General features: G+C 44.1%; 1 protein-coding gene across 2 annotated transcripts in view; it reads left to right on the top strand.

The window, feature by feature from the left end:
- The window catches only part of EPHA10 (EPH receptor A10), a 589,871-nt gene that overhangs the window by 403,354 nt on the left and 169,482 nt on the right, over positions 1–17,035 (top strand). For both annotated transcript variants that reach the window (XM_075264483.1, XM_075264482.1), the window contains exon 6: positions 7,384–7,508. In XM_075264483.1, coding sequence (XP_075120584.1) covers positions 7,384–7,508 — 125 coding nt within the window. The remainder of the gene's footprint in view (positions 1–7,383; positions 7,509–17,035) is intronic.

The raw sequence follows: 17,035 nt of genomic DNA, 5'->3' as shown, positions 1-17,035 counted from the left end.
GCTGTATTATACAGACATTATCTGCCCTCAGTTCCTGAGCTCTCTCCATACATCCTCATATGACTCAGGACATAGTATTACGTCCTGGGTCTCTAAAGGGCTATAAAAGAATATAAGGGATGTTAATTACAGATGGGCGAGTAGTATTCGATCGAATACCTCACTCCCATAGGAATGCGTGTAAGTGACCGAACACCAAGGGGTTAAGCACAGTGAATATTTGATGCACTTAACCCCTTGGTGTTCGGCTGCTTACACACATTCCTATGGGAGCGAAGTATTCGATCGAATACTACTCGCTCATCTTTAATATTAATTGGTTTATTTTTTCTTTGTTTTCATTGATCAATATCTTACAGTGTACAAGAAGTAGTCTGTAAAGATGATGGGAAGAAGCCAGATAGGTGCCACCCAGTGGATACGTCTCCCCATGTCTGGCTATGTTGTCTCCAAAACATCATCAGTTCCCACCTGCATGTCAAACATGTCCATAGTCACACACTGGTGAATGCAGGCTGGTATACATTAGTACACCACAGTTTTTTTTTTCTCTATAGCAAACAGTAATCACCATGGTTTTCCATTGAAATGGAAGATACCACACTGTAGGCTTTTTTTTTTTATAGTAGGAGTCAATGGGTGAAACACCACAGTATTCCTACACATACAGTATACCAGAGTCTTCCATTGGAGGTATGCATGGGACAATACTTCTGATGAGTACATCTGACAGAGACCTCTGACCTAAATGTAAAGACAGCTTTGGTTATAACCCAGAAATTAACAAAAATTTGGTTTGTACTTTTTTGTGTTAGAGGTTTTCAAAGAATATTTTGGCAGCCACAGAATGCAAATTCCTCTATAAATGTAACAAGAAAAATATATATCTACCAGGTTTCATATAGTATATTTCACGTGTTGGCATGTTTTCTTGGTAAATTGCATTATTTAACACTATTCTGTCTATGTGTTGCTTCTCATAAAATTGTGGCACTAACAGCTTTTTTTTTCAGTTTTCCTAATAGATGACATTTTGTGCGCAGCTATTTAGCAAAGCGATTTACATTTAGAGTTATTAAATAACCATTCAATTATTTAACAGACAAAACATTCTGGAGACTTTCTTTATGACTTGACAAATAGAATCCCTCGTGAGCAGGAAATACACGCCAATGTTTGTGCCATCACGGTCGCTTTTAGACGTGTATTTTCTACATACATCAGTTGCCAAGCAATGTATTTTAGTGATTGTAATACTTGTCAGTCATGATGTGGATGAGCACAGATATTTCAGGCATCTGGACCATAAATAGGGATATGTTATGCTTCGCTTTCTGGCTACTAAAATTGTCCACTAGAATTCTCTATGCATGTCAAGAGCCCCATTAGAAACAATAACTGACTGACAGATATGAAGTGTCAACCCTAAGTGACCGATATGTATATTTCTCAGTAGAAAGGCCTGGATACTTGGAAACATTTTCTAATGGTTAAGCTTCAGAGCTACATCTAAAGTACAAAGGAATACATTGCAATGCATCCAATTTGGAGGATTGCAGCTCTCAATCATGGAAAACTGGCCCTGAAGAAGACCTTTCACCACTAACTCCAGTCTAGGACCACCCACATGACAGTCAAGTGTTTAATTAGCCCTGCGCTGATTGCTAAGGAACAGTGGGGGCTAGAGGAAAAATTACACATGAATCAGCTGAAGTATGCAAAGAGATGGGGTTGATGGAATTAGTCATAGGTCATCTTTTTTTATATGATTTACTTATTTTAATAATGGTTTATTTATTACGTTTTTTTTATAGAAGAGCTGGACACTAACCTATATCTATCTGGGAATCTTAGCACAGCATTATTGGAATCTCTTGGCTAACTGCTAATGTTTTGGTAAATTCTGCATTTTATGCTTAGCACTTCAAGAGGTTGTGCTGGATAACATTGCTGCTTTCTTCTTCAGAAGCAGACCTCAAATCTTTAGGTCACATGGCAATGCTACAGTTCAGTCTCATTAAAATGAATGTCACTGAGCTATTGCATGACCATGTGACCAACACGTGCGATGTCTCTTCCTGAGAAATAGAAATCAGTCATATTTTCTAATCCAGCACAACCCCTTTAACCTCCTAAGGAGGTGAAGTGCTATGCTAATAACAAACCTTGGGTTACAAAAGAGCTGAAAAGTCTTCTAAACAAGAAAATAAGGGCATTTGCACAAACTGTCTGGTCCAGATTATGTTGTTTCAAGGGTCTGGAAGGGTTTGAGGTGCTAACGTACTTGTTCAATGTGAGTATACGTGTACAACGTGTTCCTGTGCAATGGAAGACTTCCCGTCTTATGCCTACTGCTAAGATAAAGGAAAACTGTGAAATAAGTAACTACTGTCCAATTGCCCTGCCGCACATCATGAACGTGTTTAATTTCCTTGTGCTATCTGACTTGAAAGCGTGTAGAGATGAGCGAACAGTGTTCTATCGAACACATGTTCGATCGGATATCAGGGTGTTCGCCATGTTCGAATCGAATCGAACACCACGTGGTAAAGTGCGCCAAAATTCGATTCCCCTCCCACCTTCCCTGGCGCCTTTTTTGCACCAATAACAGCGCAGGGGAGGTGGGACAGGAACTACGACACCGGGGGCATTGAAAAAAATTGGAAAAAGTCATTGGCTGCCGAAATCAGGTGACCTCCATTTTAGACGAATAGTGGATTTCAAATCCGGGTCATATGAGAATGTGAACTTTGTGACTATGAGACAGGGATAGCTGTACAGGCAGGGATAGCTAGGGATAACCTTTATTTAGGGGGGAATGTTATTAAAAATAACTTTTTGGGGCTCTATCGGGTGTGTAATTGTGATTTTTGTGAGATAAACTTTTTCCCATAGGGATGCATTGGCCAGCGCTGATTGGCCGAATTCCGTACTCTGGCCAATCAGTGCTGGCCAATGCATTCTATTAGCTTGATGAAGCAGAGTGTGCACAAGGGTTCAAGCGCACCCTCGGCTCTGATGTAGCAGAGCCGAGGCTGCACAAGGGTTCAAGCGCACCCTCGGCTCTGATGTAGGAGAGCCGAGGGTGCACTTGAACCCCTGTGCACCCTCAGCTCTGCTACATCAGAGCCGAGGGTGCGCTTGAACCCTTGTGCACACTCTGCTTCATCAAGCTAATAGAATGCATTGGCCAGCGCTGATTGGCCAATGCATTCTATTAGCCCGATGAAGTAGAGCTGAATGTGTGTGCTAAGCACACACATTCAGCACTGCTTCATCACGCCAATACAATGCATTAGCCAGTGCTGATTGGCCAGAGTACGGAATTCGGCCAATCAGCGCTGGCTCTGCTGGAGGAGGCGGAGTCTAAGATCGCTCCACACCAGTCTCCATTCAGGTCCGACCTTAGACTCCGCCTCCTCCAGCAGAGCCAGCGCTGATTGGCCGAATTCCGTACTCTGGCCAATCAGCACTGGCTAATGCATTGTATTGGCGTGATGAAGCAGTGCTGAATGAGTGTGCTTAGCACACACATTCAGCTCTACTTGATCGGGCTAATAGAATGCATTGGCCAATCAGCGCTGGCCAATGCATTCTATTAGCGTGAACTGAGTTTGCACAGGGGTTCTAGTGCACCCTCGGCTCTGCTACATCAGATTGCTACATCTGATGTAGCAGTGCCGAGTGTGCATCAGATGTGTAGTTGAGCAAAACTGACTCAGCACTGCTAAGTCTGCATTCGCATAGGAATGCATTGGCCAGCCTTCGGCCAATCAGCGCTGGCTCTGCCGGAGGAGGCGGAGTCTAAGGTCGGACCTGAATGGAGACTGGTGTGGAGCGATCTTAGACTCCGCCTCCTCCAGCAGAGCCAGCGCTGATTGGCCGAATTCCGTACTCTGGCCAATCAGCACTGGCTAATGCATTGTATTGGCGTGATGAAGCAGTGCTGAATGTGTGTGCTTAGCACACACATTCAGCTCTACTTCATCGGGCTAATAGAATGCATTGGCCAGCGCTGATTGGCCAGAGTACGGAATTCGGCCAATCAGCGCTGGCTCTGCTGGAGGAGGCGGAGTCTAAGATCGCTCCACACCAGTCTCCATTCAGGTCCGACCTTAGACTCCGCCTCCTCCAGCAGAGCCAGCGCTGATTGGCCGAATTCCGTACTCTGGCCAATCAGCACTGGCTAATGCATTGTATTGGCTTGATGAAGCAGTGCTGAATGTGTGTGCTTAGCACACACATTCAGCTCTACTTCATCGGGCTAATAGAATGCATTGGCCAGCGCTGATTGGCCGAATTCCGTACTCTGGCCAATCAGCACTGGCTAATGCATTGTATTGGCGTGATGAAGCAGTGCTGAATGTGTGTGCTTAGCACACACATTCAGCTCTACTTCATCGGGCTAATAGAATGCATTGGCCAATCAGCGCTGGCCAATGCATTCTATTAGCGTGAACTGAGTTTGCACAGGGGTTCTAGTGCACCCTCGGCTCTGCTACATCAGATTGCTACATCTGATGTAGCAGTGCCGAGTGTGCATCAGATGTGTAGTTGAGCAAAACTGACTCAGCACTGCTAAGTCTGCATTCGCATAGGAATGCATTGGCCAGCCTTCGGCCAATCAGCGCTGGCTCTGCCGGAGGAGGCGGAGTCTAAGGTCGGACCTGAATGGAGACTGGTGTGGAGCGATCTTAGACTCCGCCTCCTCCAGCAGAGCCAGCGCTGATTGGCCGAATTCCGTACTCTGGCCAATCAGCACTGGCTAATGCATTGTATTGGCGTGATGAAGCAGTGCTGAATGTGTGTGCTTAGCACACACATTCAGCTCTACTTCATCGGGCTAATAGAATGCATTGGCCAATCAGCGCTGGCCAATGCATTCTATTAGCGTGAACTGAGTTTGCACAGGGGTTCTAGTGCACCCTCGGCTCTGCTACATCAGATTGCTACATCTGATGTAGCAGTGCCGAGTGTGCATCAGATGTGTAGTTGAGCAAAACTGACTCAGCACTGCTAAGTCTGCATTCGCATAGGAATGCATTGGCCAGCCTTCGGCCAATCAGCGCTGGCTCTGCCGGAGGAGGCGGAGTCTAAGGTCGGACCTGAATGGAGACTGGTGTGGAGCGATCTTAGACTCCGCCTCCTCCAGCAGAGCCAGCGCTGATTGGTCGAGTTCCGTACTCTGGCCAATCAGCACTGGCCAATGCATTTCTATGGGGAAAAGTTAGCTTGCGAAAATCGCAAACTGACAGGGATTTCCATGAAATAAAGTGACTTTTATGCCCCCAGACATGCTTCCCCTGCTGTCCCAGTGTCATTCCAGGGTGTTGGTATCATTTCCTGGGGTGTCATAGTGGACTTGGTGACCCTCCAGACACGAATTTGGGTTTCCCCCTTAACGAGTTTATGTTCCCCATAGACTATAATGGGGTTCGAAACCCATTCGAACACTCGAACAGTGAGCGGCTGTTCGAATCGAATTTCGAACCTCGAACATTTTAGTGTTCGCTCATCTCTAAAAGCGTGTATTTCCACATTCATGGACTGCTTTCAGGAGGATACCCTTATTCATCTATTGCAAAGGTTCACTGGCACTTGGAGTTGGGGTCACCTTCTATGATTTTAGCAATGTCAGATTTCTGAATTTTTGGTGAACTGGATAGTGAATACACATTGGGGTCATACTCATAACAGTTGGATTGATACTTCTCAAACATGGAGTTGAGCAGGATTGGCGTGCCACAGGGTACAGTATTAGAACCATTTTTATGGTATATAAATCTGAGTTTCAATATGATTCTGGCTCCTGTTTTTTTTGTCTAAATTATGCTATAGACAAGGAATACATTGGAAGATGTGAGAAACTTGTCATCACGGTGCAGTGACAAGGGCCTTGTCGTGAATTTGTCCAAAACTAGGGAGATGATAATAGACATTGGAAAGGTTTACAGTCAACATCAAGGGGCAAGAGTTAGAAAGGGTTAAGTCATACAAATATACCTGGACAATAAACTAGACTGGACACTGAAAAGTGTAAAGGTGTTCAAGAAGGGAAGAAGCAGGGGCGTAACTTGAGGGGGTGCAGAGGGTGCAGTCATACCAGGCTCAGGAGCCTTAGGGGGTCCATAAGCACTGGCATCAGTATTGAGATTACAGCTTCCATCTGGCCCATAAACCAAAGGAGTCCCAAAGATTACCCTAACCACACTAAGGTGGATTAAACTCCTTAGCACCCGTAACCATCACTATTAAGAGCTCTCTGTAGGGATGAGGTAGGGGGCCCTGAACAAAAGATTGCATCTGGGCCCACAAGACTTTAGTTATGCCACTGGGAACAAGTAAAATATTTTTATCTTAGGTAGCTGAGATCATTACAGAGCAAGTTACTGGAAATTTTCTATTAATCTGTGATTGTGGAGGCTTTGTTCTATCTGGTACCTGCTTGGGGAGGGAACACAAGGATGACTAATGTTCAAAAGACTGGCAAATTGATTAAGAGAACCAGTGCTGTGGTAGGATGTCAGATTATTAGTTGGGAGACTATAGTGCAGCAGAGGACTATAAGGAAATTCCAATTCATTACAGTTTATCCCTTACAGCATCTCTACAGGTTCTTTAGAGTCAACAAAGCTCATTCAGTGGTAGGTTCCACCGGCAGTGTTGTGGCATGGAAAGGCGCAGAAGTGGCAACAAACTGAAAATGTAAAATGTCAAGGGGGTTAAATTGGGGTCTCACTGACTGTATTACTATTTATGTAACTTTATATACTACTACTGAATCAATGAGACATGTTGATTTCTGCATTGTGTTACCACATGTTTTAAGGAGCTGTTGAATAACTCATTTCCTCTAGGATTTAAAATGACAGAATGAGATTTGTGATGTCTCAGCTCCTTACTGGACTAAAAGTGGTTTTAATAACATATGATAAGTTCTTAAAAGTGTAGTCACCCTGGTGGCAGTATTATTTATCAACTAATATGGAAGCTTTATCAGATTATTTTTATGTAAAAATGTCTATAACATATTCTTTCTAGGCTTTGTAGGCAATTTTTTTTTTTTTTTTTTTTTTTTTATGTCACTCACCCACACCCGCCTCCCAAATCCTTTCTACCTTTTTTCACCTTATGGAACTCTTGAAGTGGATCACTTTGTTTTCAGTTGTATTTTTTTTGTGTATTCAAGCGATTGTCTTTTTCAGCTCTACTACACTTTGTATTATGTGAAAATTCTTTACTATACCATTGGGTAAATATATCTGTTATAGTTCATGTCTAAGGAATTTTTTTATTCAAAATTATTTTCAAACTCATAGAATGGAAAAGATACTTTTTCCTGTGTTGTAACACATGGTTGATTTTGTGCTTTTGTCTTTCCAGCGTTGTCTTTGATAACTGACATTCGGGCAGACAAAGTAGATCAGAAAAGCATCACGTTATCGTGGCAGGAACCAACTTTCCCATTCATCAACAATACAGAATATGAGATCAAGTACTATGAAAAGGTATTTTAGAACTTGTTTATAATCTTAGTTTTTCAAACTAAAACATGTTGTTGGTTGAATTTGTAATACTATAGAAATGCAAACTATGCCACAAGCAAGCAGTTTTCACTAAAGGTGTGTCTTTTTTGTAATAGGGTTGAAAAATGTTGCTTTATTTTTAAGATGTTGTCATGTAGACATTATATTTTTCCTTTCTATGCTGGATAAGCCAAAGCTATTGAGATAAGATATTATGTTGACATAATACTAATAACACAACTTTCATCCACACTCTATGCAAACAATGCTTTTCAATCTGGTGCTTTAGGGTAAATTCACACGGGGTTTTTTTTGTCCAGAACCTGAGGTGGAGGCACCAGCACCAGCATCCAATCGCGCACTCTGCTCCAGATTAGGGCAAATGAATGGGCCTAGTCGGGAGGAGAAAAGGCCTGAGGAATGAGCATATTGCTTCTTTTTCTGGGAGCCGGAACAAACGGCTCCCAGAAAAAAGACCTGACTGGCTCCAATTGGGCTGCTGTGGTCCGATCTTAGACTCCGCCTCCTCACAGACGAGCCTCCGACAGAACCAGCGTTGATTGGCCGAATGCTGTACACTGGCTAATCAACGCTGGTCTATTCATTCCTATGAGAAAAAGTAAGCTCCCTCGTAACAGCAAGCTGCCAGCTCTCCTGACTAGCAAGGACGAGCCTGCAGCAAATCAACACTGGTTCTGCAGCAGGCTTGTCCTTGCTAGTCAGGAGAGCTGGCAGCTTGCTGTTACGAGGGAGCTGACTTTTTATCAGCGCAACTGCAAGCAAACTGTAATTTTCTTCTATGGTGTAGGAAGCAAAATAAGGTAGTAAATTTGGTAAATGTATGAATGAATGAAATACATTACTTAGAACTGTAAGTACAGGTCAATGTAAAAAAAAATGTAGACATGTATGGGATACTTTATCCAAATGAACCTACTAGAAATATCACTGATCCCATAAATGGGGGGCCTGGTTCTGAGCTTTATATATGTCATATACTTTAAAGGAAAGTAACCGCATTTGTATATACACTGCTCAAAAAATAAAGGGAACACTCAAATAACACATCCTAGATATGAATGAATGTGATGACAACAAAATCACACAGAAATCATCAATGGAAATCAAATGTATTAACCAAAGGAGGCCTGGACTTGGAGTCACTCCCAAAATTAAAGTGGAAAAACACACTACAGGCTGATCCAACTTTGATGTAATGTCCTTAAAACATGTCAAAATGAGGCTCAGTAGTGTGTGTGGCCTCCAAATGCCTGTATGACCTCCCTACAATGCCTGGGCATGCTCCTGATGAGGTTGTGGATGGTCTCCTGACCATCAATGCGAGCTGTGACAAGAAGGTTTGCTGTGTTTGTCAGCGTAGTGTCTAGAGGCAGGAGGCGCTACCAGGAGACAGGCCAGTACACCAGGAGACATGGAGGGGGCCATAGGAGGGAAACAACCCAGCAGCAGGGCCATTACCCCTGCTTTTGTGCAAGGAGGAACAGGAGGAGTACTGCCAGAGCCCTGAAAAAGGACCTCCAGCAGGCCACAAATGTGCATGACTTCATGAGGATCGTATGAGGGCCCGACGTCCACAGATGGGGATTGTGCTCACAGCCCAACACCGTGCAGGACGCTTGGCATTTGCCACAGAACACCAAGATTGGCAACTTTGCCACTGGTGCAATGTGCTATTCACAGATGAAAGCAGGTTCACACTGAGCACATGGGGTGCATTTTTCCTTAAATGTCCATCCTGTCTGTTCGGGTCCACTAATTTTCCATCATGGCCACAGGTAATCCAGCTTAACTGCATAGTGATTGTCCTGACTTAAGTATAGGTACATTGTGAATCTATGGCATATGCCTTGAGGAATAAGTGTAGTTCTATAGGGGGTGGGAAATTTCCCTTTCTCTGCTGGCTATGTGATATTTAAATGAGACTTCAGATTCCCTTGATTTACCTGCAGTTTTTCTGGTTTTGATTTTTCCAGCATGTGAGATATATTCAATTCACCTTCTATGGCTAATACAGCATGAAATTGGCTTGCTATATATATCATTCTACTGAGTGGGATATCATTACATTTATGTCTTAATATTAGTTACCTTGATATATTTCTATCTTTAATCATTGCATTAATGAATATTGTTGTGATATTGCATACTTTTGGTGCCCGTCAGATTATTCTGTTTCTCTCCCAGTGTCTTGTTGTGTTCTTGACATTTTTTCACCTTACCCTACTGTAATATTTAGATGGTGATTTTATACTTATTAATAAATTTATTACATTTATTAATTTATTGAGTGAGTTTTTTCATTTTCTTCTGACTTGTACTTTTTCTTATTTTCAGTTGTGTGTCTTATGGGGGTCAGTTTATGTTATTTTTGGAGGAATTATGTGTAGTCTCTCACACTGAGCACATTTGACAAACATGACAGAGTCTGGAGACACTGTAGAGAGCGATCTGCTGCCAGCAACATCCTTCAGCATGACTGGTTTGGCAGTGGGTCAGTAATGGTGTGGGGTGGCATTTCTTTGGAGGGCCGCACGACCCTCCATGTGCTCGCCAGAGGTATCCTGACTGCCATTAGGTACCGAGATGAGATCCTCAGATCCCCTGTGAGACCATATTCTGGTGAGGTTGGCCCTGGGTTCCTTCTAATGCAGAACCTCATGTGGCTGGAGTATGTCAGCAGTTCCTGCTAGATGAAGGCATTAAAGCTATGGACTGGCCTGCCCGTTCCCCAGATCTCAATCCCATTGAGCACATCTGGGACATCATGTGTTGCTCCATCCACCAACGTTACATTGCACCACAGACTGTCCAAGAGTTGACAGATGCTTTAGTCCAGGTATGGTAGGAGATCCCTCAGGAGACCATCTGCAACCTCATCAGGAGCATGCCCAGACGTTTGGTTAATAAATTTGATTTCCATTGATGATTTTTGTTTGATTTTGTTGTCATCACATTCAACTTTGTACAGAACAAAGTATTCAATGAGAATATTTAATTCATTCAGATCTAGGATGTGTCATTTGAGTGCTCCATTTATTTTTTTTTTTTTAATTCAACAATTTTTATTGGATTTTCAAAAAGTATTTGCGGGGATACAGAAAAAAGAAAGGGGAGGGGATATAGACACAATAAATCAAATCAACTTTATACTATTGAGTACAAAATCATAACAACAGCCCATTCTGTCAGGCCAATGTTCAGCATACGTGAATTCAAACCATCTATTATTTACTAAACAACTACAAAAGCACTATATATGACATCTGCACATAAGATAGATGAGGCTTAAGAGGGAAGAGGGGGAGGGAAGAGAGATTGTTAATAAGAGAGGTATTGGGGGGGTGGGAAAGGAAGTAAAGGTGTACTGCCTTAATGGGGGGGGCGGATAGTTATCTACCTATTTATGCGCCAGAGGAGTCGTTATGGGTGATTTGTTCTCCAGTAGTTGATCCAAGGATTCCAGTATTGTAAAAATTTATCATGAGACCTTGACGACCAGCTAAGTAGTTCTTCAAATCTCGAAATCTCCTGGACCGTATTTTCCCAGAGTGTCAGGGGTGGGGCAGTCGTCTGCAACCAGAATCGTGGAATTAGGAGTTTCGCTGCAGCTAGCAAATGGGTGACCAGTAAGTCTTTCTGAGGCTTATAGGTGGCAGTCGGTAATGAAAGAAAGATAGTTTTGGGGGACAGGCCGACAGGAGAGCCTATAACCTGGGCAATTCGAGTCTCGACCTCTCTCCAGAAGGGAGCAATAACTGGGCAATCCCACCAAATATGTAGGTATGATCCTTCGTGAGAAAGACATCGCCAGCATTTAGGGTCGGTGATGACTCCTCTTTGAGCCAACCATTGTGGGGTTTTATACCACCTGGCCAAGAGTTTAAAATTGTTTTCTCTAATTCTCATACAGGCGGAGAATCCTTGGGACGCTTTCAAGACTTGGTCTACTTCTTCTTGCGATAGGCAAATGTTTAATTCCTTCTCCCAACTAGTGACATAGGCCGGTTTATAGCTGGAACGTGGAGCTATGAACCTGTGGAGAAGGGACAAGATCTTCCTCAGCATTCTGGTCTGCGATAATAACACTTTCTCAAATGGAGTCGACTCAGTTCTTAGGTCCGGATCCCTTTCTAGCTTGGATAGGTAGTGCTTAATATGCTCTTTGTGGAGGAAGGATATGGATGTGTTCGGTAGAAGTTCGGAGGGATCTGTTAGGAACTCTCGCTTAGTGTCATCCCAAAGATCTCTCAATCGCGACTTGTCGAGAGGGTGCCACAACGAGGCACTCTGGCTACGATGCCCATCTAGGTACGTTGGAATGAGATAGATCGGCATAAGGGGCGACGGATCCGGAGCAAGAGTTTGTCTAAGAGATTTCCAAGTTTCTAGGGCCCCTTTCCAGAGAGGATTTGAAGCATCTGGGTGCCTCCTGGAACTTCCTGGAAGCCAAAGGTCTCTCATCAAGGCTAGCGGGACCTGGCAAGAGCTAGGTTTTATAGGAAACATGATATGCGACCACCAGCTTAGTTGGACCGCTCGATAATGGAGGTGTGCGTCTGGTAGGCCAATCCCACCCTGACTTCTGTGTTTGACAAGTAGCGACCAGGCTATTCTGGGGGGCTTGTGGTTCCAGATAAAGTTCGAAAAAAGCCGTCTGAGTAAACTGAAGAAGACATTGGGTAGATAAATTGGCAACATGTTCATTTTATACAGCACCTTAGGAATAATATAGGTCTGTATTAGGTTCTTGCGGCCGAACCAGGAGAGTGGTAAGGACTGATACGATTCTAATTCCTTTTTGAGGGTTCCAAGTAGGGGAAGAAAATTTTTTGCGTAAAGATCTTCTATTTTAGGGGTGAGATGAATGCCCAGATATTTCACTGAATTGGTCGCCCATCTGAAGGGAGAGTCGCGCTTCAGTGCGTCTAGTCTCCCACGAGGTATAGAGATGTTCAGGATTTCTGATTTGTCTAAATTCGCCTTGTAGCCAGATATCGTTCCATATTCCTGTAATATTGCGACCAGAGCTGGTAAGGCCTCCTCAGGATTGGAAAGGACAAAAAGCACGTCATCGGCAAAGGCTATCGAGGATGTCACCAAGTCTCCCGACTTCATGCCCTGGATTCTTGGGTCTTGTCTAACCCTCTGCAGAAGCGTTTCCAGGACTAGAATAAATAGCGTGGGCGAGAGAGGGCACCCTTGTCTAGTCCCATTTGCAATCTGGAAAGAAGCTGACAAAGTGCTATTAATCCTGAGGCGAGCATGTGGGTTGGAATATAAAGTGAAGATGGCTTCAACAAATGGTGGAGGGAAGCCATATCTCAGAAGGGAGGCTCGCATAAAGACCCAACTCACTCTGTCGAAAGCTTTTTCCGCATCTACTCCAAGGAGTAGAAGCGGTGATTTCTTCTTCTTGGCTTCAAAAATCAGGGGGAGTAGGCGCGCCGTATTATCCTTCCCCTCTCGACCTGTCACAAAGCCAGATTGTTCTGAGCCCACCAAGTCAGGTATCAGAGCTTTCATTCTGGTAGCTAATACTTTGGCCCATATCTTTAGGTCGAGATTGAGAAGCGAAATTGGTCTGTAGTTTCCACATGACGCAAGATCTCTCCCCTCCTTGGGAATCAGCGTGATATATGCCTCCTGCGTTTGGGTAGGGAGCTTGTCACCCCGAAGTAGTGCATTGCACATCGAGGCCAAATGGGTGATAAGAATGGACTGAAATTTCTTGTAATATATAAGTGGCAACCCATCTGGTCCAGGGCTTTTTCCAGCCGGAAAACTGTTAATAACATCAATCAACTCTTCATGAGAGATCGGGTCCATGAGTGTCATCGCGTCGTCCTCAGAGATTCTAGGTAACGAGAGCTCGCTTAGAAAGTTGTTTATCTGCGTCAAACGATTCCCCGTTATCCCCAGAGGAGGGTGCTGTTCAAGATTGTATAGGTCCGAGTAGAACTGGACAAATTCTTCGGCTATATCTGGCGTCTTGCTCAGCATTAAACCGGATTTGGAGCGTATCTGTGCGATGTAAGATTTGCTCTTGGCTTTGTGGATGAGCGCAGACATAAGCCTACCTCCTTTGTTGCCATGGGCGTAAAGCATTTTTCGGTGTTGGAGGTGGTGCTTAGCAGCTCTCAAATTTAGGATGTCTAGAAGTTTCTCTCTCTGGGTCACCAGCTCTGATAGGGTTGAGGCAGCTAACGAGCGTTTATGGAGTCTTTCCAGTTTAGCAATCCTAATGAGAGTGTCATCTAGAAGGAGTTGACGGGCCTTCTTTACCTTCACCGCTAAGGAGATTAGGATGCCTCTTATAAATGCCTTGTGGGCTTCCCAAGTTATCGGGGAGGAGACGTCAGGTGAGACATTTATATCAAAATATTCTCTCAGGTGTTTGCTGAGGAAGTCAACATGTTCCTGGGAATCTAGCAGAGACTCGTTGAGGCGCCAGGACCAGTTCCCCTTCGGTACTTGACGAAGCTTGATATTAAGCGAGACAGGGGAGTGATCTGACACTGTGATAGATCCTATTTTAGCTCTTGAGGAAAGCGGGAGAAGCTCTTTGGAGATGAAGAGATAGTCCAATCTGTGGTACGTCTGCCCTGTAGGTGAGTAAAAGGTGTAGTCTCTGCTACTGGGATTGAGACATCTCCATGAGTCCACCAAATGCAAATCCTGCAGGGCCCTGGAAATAGCGCTGATAGATCTTTGAGAAAGCAAAGGTTTGGTAGCTGTAGAGTCTAAATTGTGATGCAGAGCAACGTTTAAGTCCCCACCTAAGATTATGAGACCTTCGCTAAACAGGGAGAGTGCTTGTAGGGTTTTTACTAGCCATGACGTCTGATTCTTATTCGGGGCATATAATGAAGCAAAAGTATACGACACCGAAGCGATAGTTCCCTTGACAAAGATTGCTCGGCCCTCTGGGTCTGAGTATTGCTGTTTACATATAAACGGTGTAGCAGAGTTTATCAATATCGACACGCCTCTGGACGCAGAGTTGGGGTGGGCTGAGTGGAAATTCTGCGAAAAATGTTTTGTCGGTAGCCTGGGGATTCTTGCAGATTTAAAATGTGTCTCTTGCAGGAATACAATGTCCGCATTCCATTTATGTAGTAACTGGAATATGTGATGCCGTTTATTAGGAGAATTGAGGCCATTGGCGTTCAGTGTCAGGCAAGTCAGTTCAGCCTCTAGAGAGGACTGCATGGTAGAGGCGGAAGTTTAGATTTAACTTCTATGGCAGTCGGCTAGGTTAAATAAGTATCTGTGTGTACACCTAGAAAATGAGGAGAAGGGGGTGGGGAAATGAACGTGCCAAGATGGGTAAGAGAACAAAAGGAGGAGGGAGAAAAGGAAAAAAAAAAAAAAAAAAAAAAAAGGGATAGATAAAGGCGAGACAAAAGAAAACAAATTTCAATGGAGCAGTATGGGTAAACAATGCACTCGCAAACAAGAGTGTTCAATCGTCAACACTATCTTTTAACGGCTATATTATGATAAATCTGACAATGTTATAGAATTCAATAAAGTGCAATAACAGGTCAAACAGGTTTAACTAGTCCAAAAGAGGTAACAAAGTTAGTTAAGATCAGGGTCGCACTGTGCGCGACTCCCACACCTTCAAATAATGATAAGCGAGCTTAGTGAAGTTAGAAACACCTTCCTACCGTATAAGTGTATCATGAATGCACGCTGTAAGAGGGGGGGAAGGTGATCAAGAGAAGCACTGAAAGACAAAGGAATATCAACACTCTGTAGATATTGAAAAACAAGGTATCTATACGCTTAAACAATTCTTATTAACCGGCATTAGAGGATTTGTGTAATCACATGAGAACAAACCGTGGGCAAACTGAGAGACAACTATCGCTTAGAGTTCTCAAGCATCATTAAATGATAGTTGCCGGTCTCTCTGTTTACTTTCAGGGGTGCGCATCTGGTGTTTTTTGGCTCTAGGAGACCGAAAACGTCCTGGTGTGCATGGAACACCAGCCCTTGTTGATGTAGCATCTGGAAGGTCCTCCTGCATTGGAAGCCACGATGGAACTGGGACCGGGGGGATATTAAGTACGTCCCAAATAGCATCAAGGTCTCTCGGCGTGAATACGTTTAGTCTTCTTCCATTTTTTATGATAGAAAGGCCAAACGGGAATAGCCATGCATATTGAATATTATGTGCTCTTAAAACGTCCAACAGGGGGCGCATGACTCTTCTTTTTTGCAATGTTGCTGGGGCTAGGTCCTGAAAAATTTGCAAATGTGCATCCTCATGTGCCAGGTCTTTTTTATCTCTCGCCGCCCTAAGTATCTCTGAAGTGTGGGCCGAGGATAGAAGACCACAAATTACATCTCTTGGGGGGTCTCCATTATCTGGCTTAGGGCGGATTGCCCTGTGAATCCTCTCTATTTCTATTTTTCCCGCCCTTTCCTCTCCTAATAATGTCTTAAAAATCGAGGAAGCCACTTCTGGTAACATTTCAGGAAGATATTTTTCAGGGAGCCCCCTGATTCGCACGTTTCTACGCCTATTTCTGTTTTCCAAATCCTCCAAGAGTAAGTAAGTCTTATTAAAATGTTCAGAGTGTGAGTCAATTCTGTTGGAAAGGGCAGAGGTGCAATTTTGGGTCTTAGCTTGTTTAGACTCGAGGGCATCAACTCTTTTTCCCATAGCTTTCAGATCAGCACGCATTTCTGCTATCTCTGAGAGTACTGGCGCTAAAGCCTGCGACAATGTTTTCTTGAGAAAGGATCTAGTAATAACCGTAGGATTAGAGTCTATCATAGAGTCCTCATTATCAGAGTCCACTCCCTCCCCTCCTAAGGTGTTATTGCCCTCTGAAGGTGCTCTGCCTGTATTCAGGGAGCGCTGGGCAGATTTCTTCAGAAATTTTTGCATCTCTGTTTGAGGGTCAGAGAGTTTTTGTTGCACAGGAGTCTCAGTTGCTCTGTCTCTTCCAATCTTAACCATCTCAAAAACCAGCAAGCTAAAGAAAAGGTGTAGGGGAAGCACACAGCTACAGTCTAAGGCTTATCCCCGCATCCCGACTCAAAAGTCTTTACACTCGAAATGTGAGAAAGGACAGGGAGGGCAGAGGAGCTCCCCTGATGTTTGCGTAGGAGCTCGTCACTCTACCTTCCCTGCCGTTCGGGACTGAAGACAGTAGACAGAAAGATATACACTGCTGCCTGCTCCTCCCAGTGAGCTATAAATCCTTTGCTGTTTGACAAAATGGTGGGTTGTTAATCTCAGCGGGGAGGGAAGAGGTGGGAATGGAGAGGGAGAACTGTGTACTTAGCTGTGCTGTAGTGTCCGCACCTCGGTCCCGTCCTGTAGCCAGCAATGCTGGAGTTCAAAGGGTCACTGCTGGTCGGCTTGATAGTCCAAGGCACGGAGAAGAATGAATCCTCCTTCTGTGAAACTTCCCTGCGATGCAAGGCAGTGGGGAATTCCCGCCGGAAGTAGCTCCCGTCCGACTAATGTGCAA

The sequence above is a fragment of the Leptodactylus fuscus genome, chromosome 2 (genome assembly GCF_031893055.1).
Source record: "Leptodactylus fuscus isolate aLepFus1 chromosome 2, aLepFus1.hap2, whole genome shotgun sequence".
Classification (NCBI taxonomy): domain Eukaryota; kingdom Metazoa; phylum Chordata; class Amphibia; order Anura; family Leptodactylidae; genus Leptodactylus; species Leptodactylus fuscus.
The sequence above is the reverse complement of the archived record's forward strand: the minus strand, read 5'-3'. Positions and strand labels throughout refer to the sequence as shown.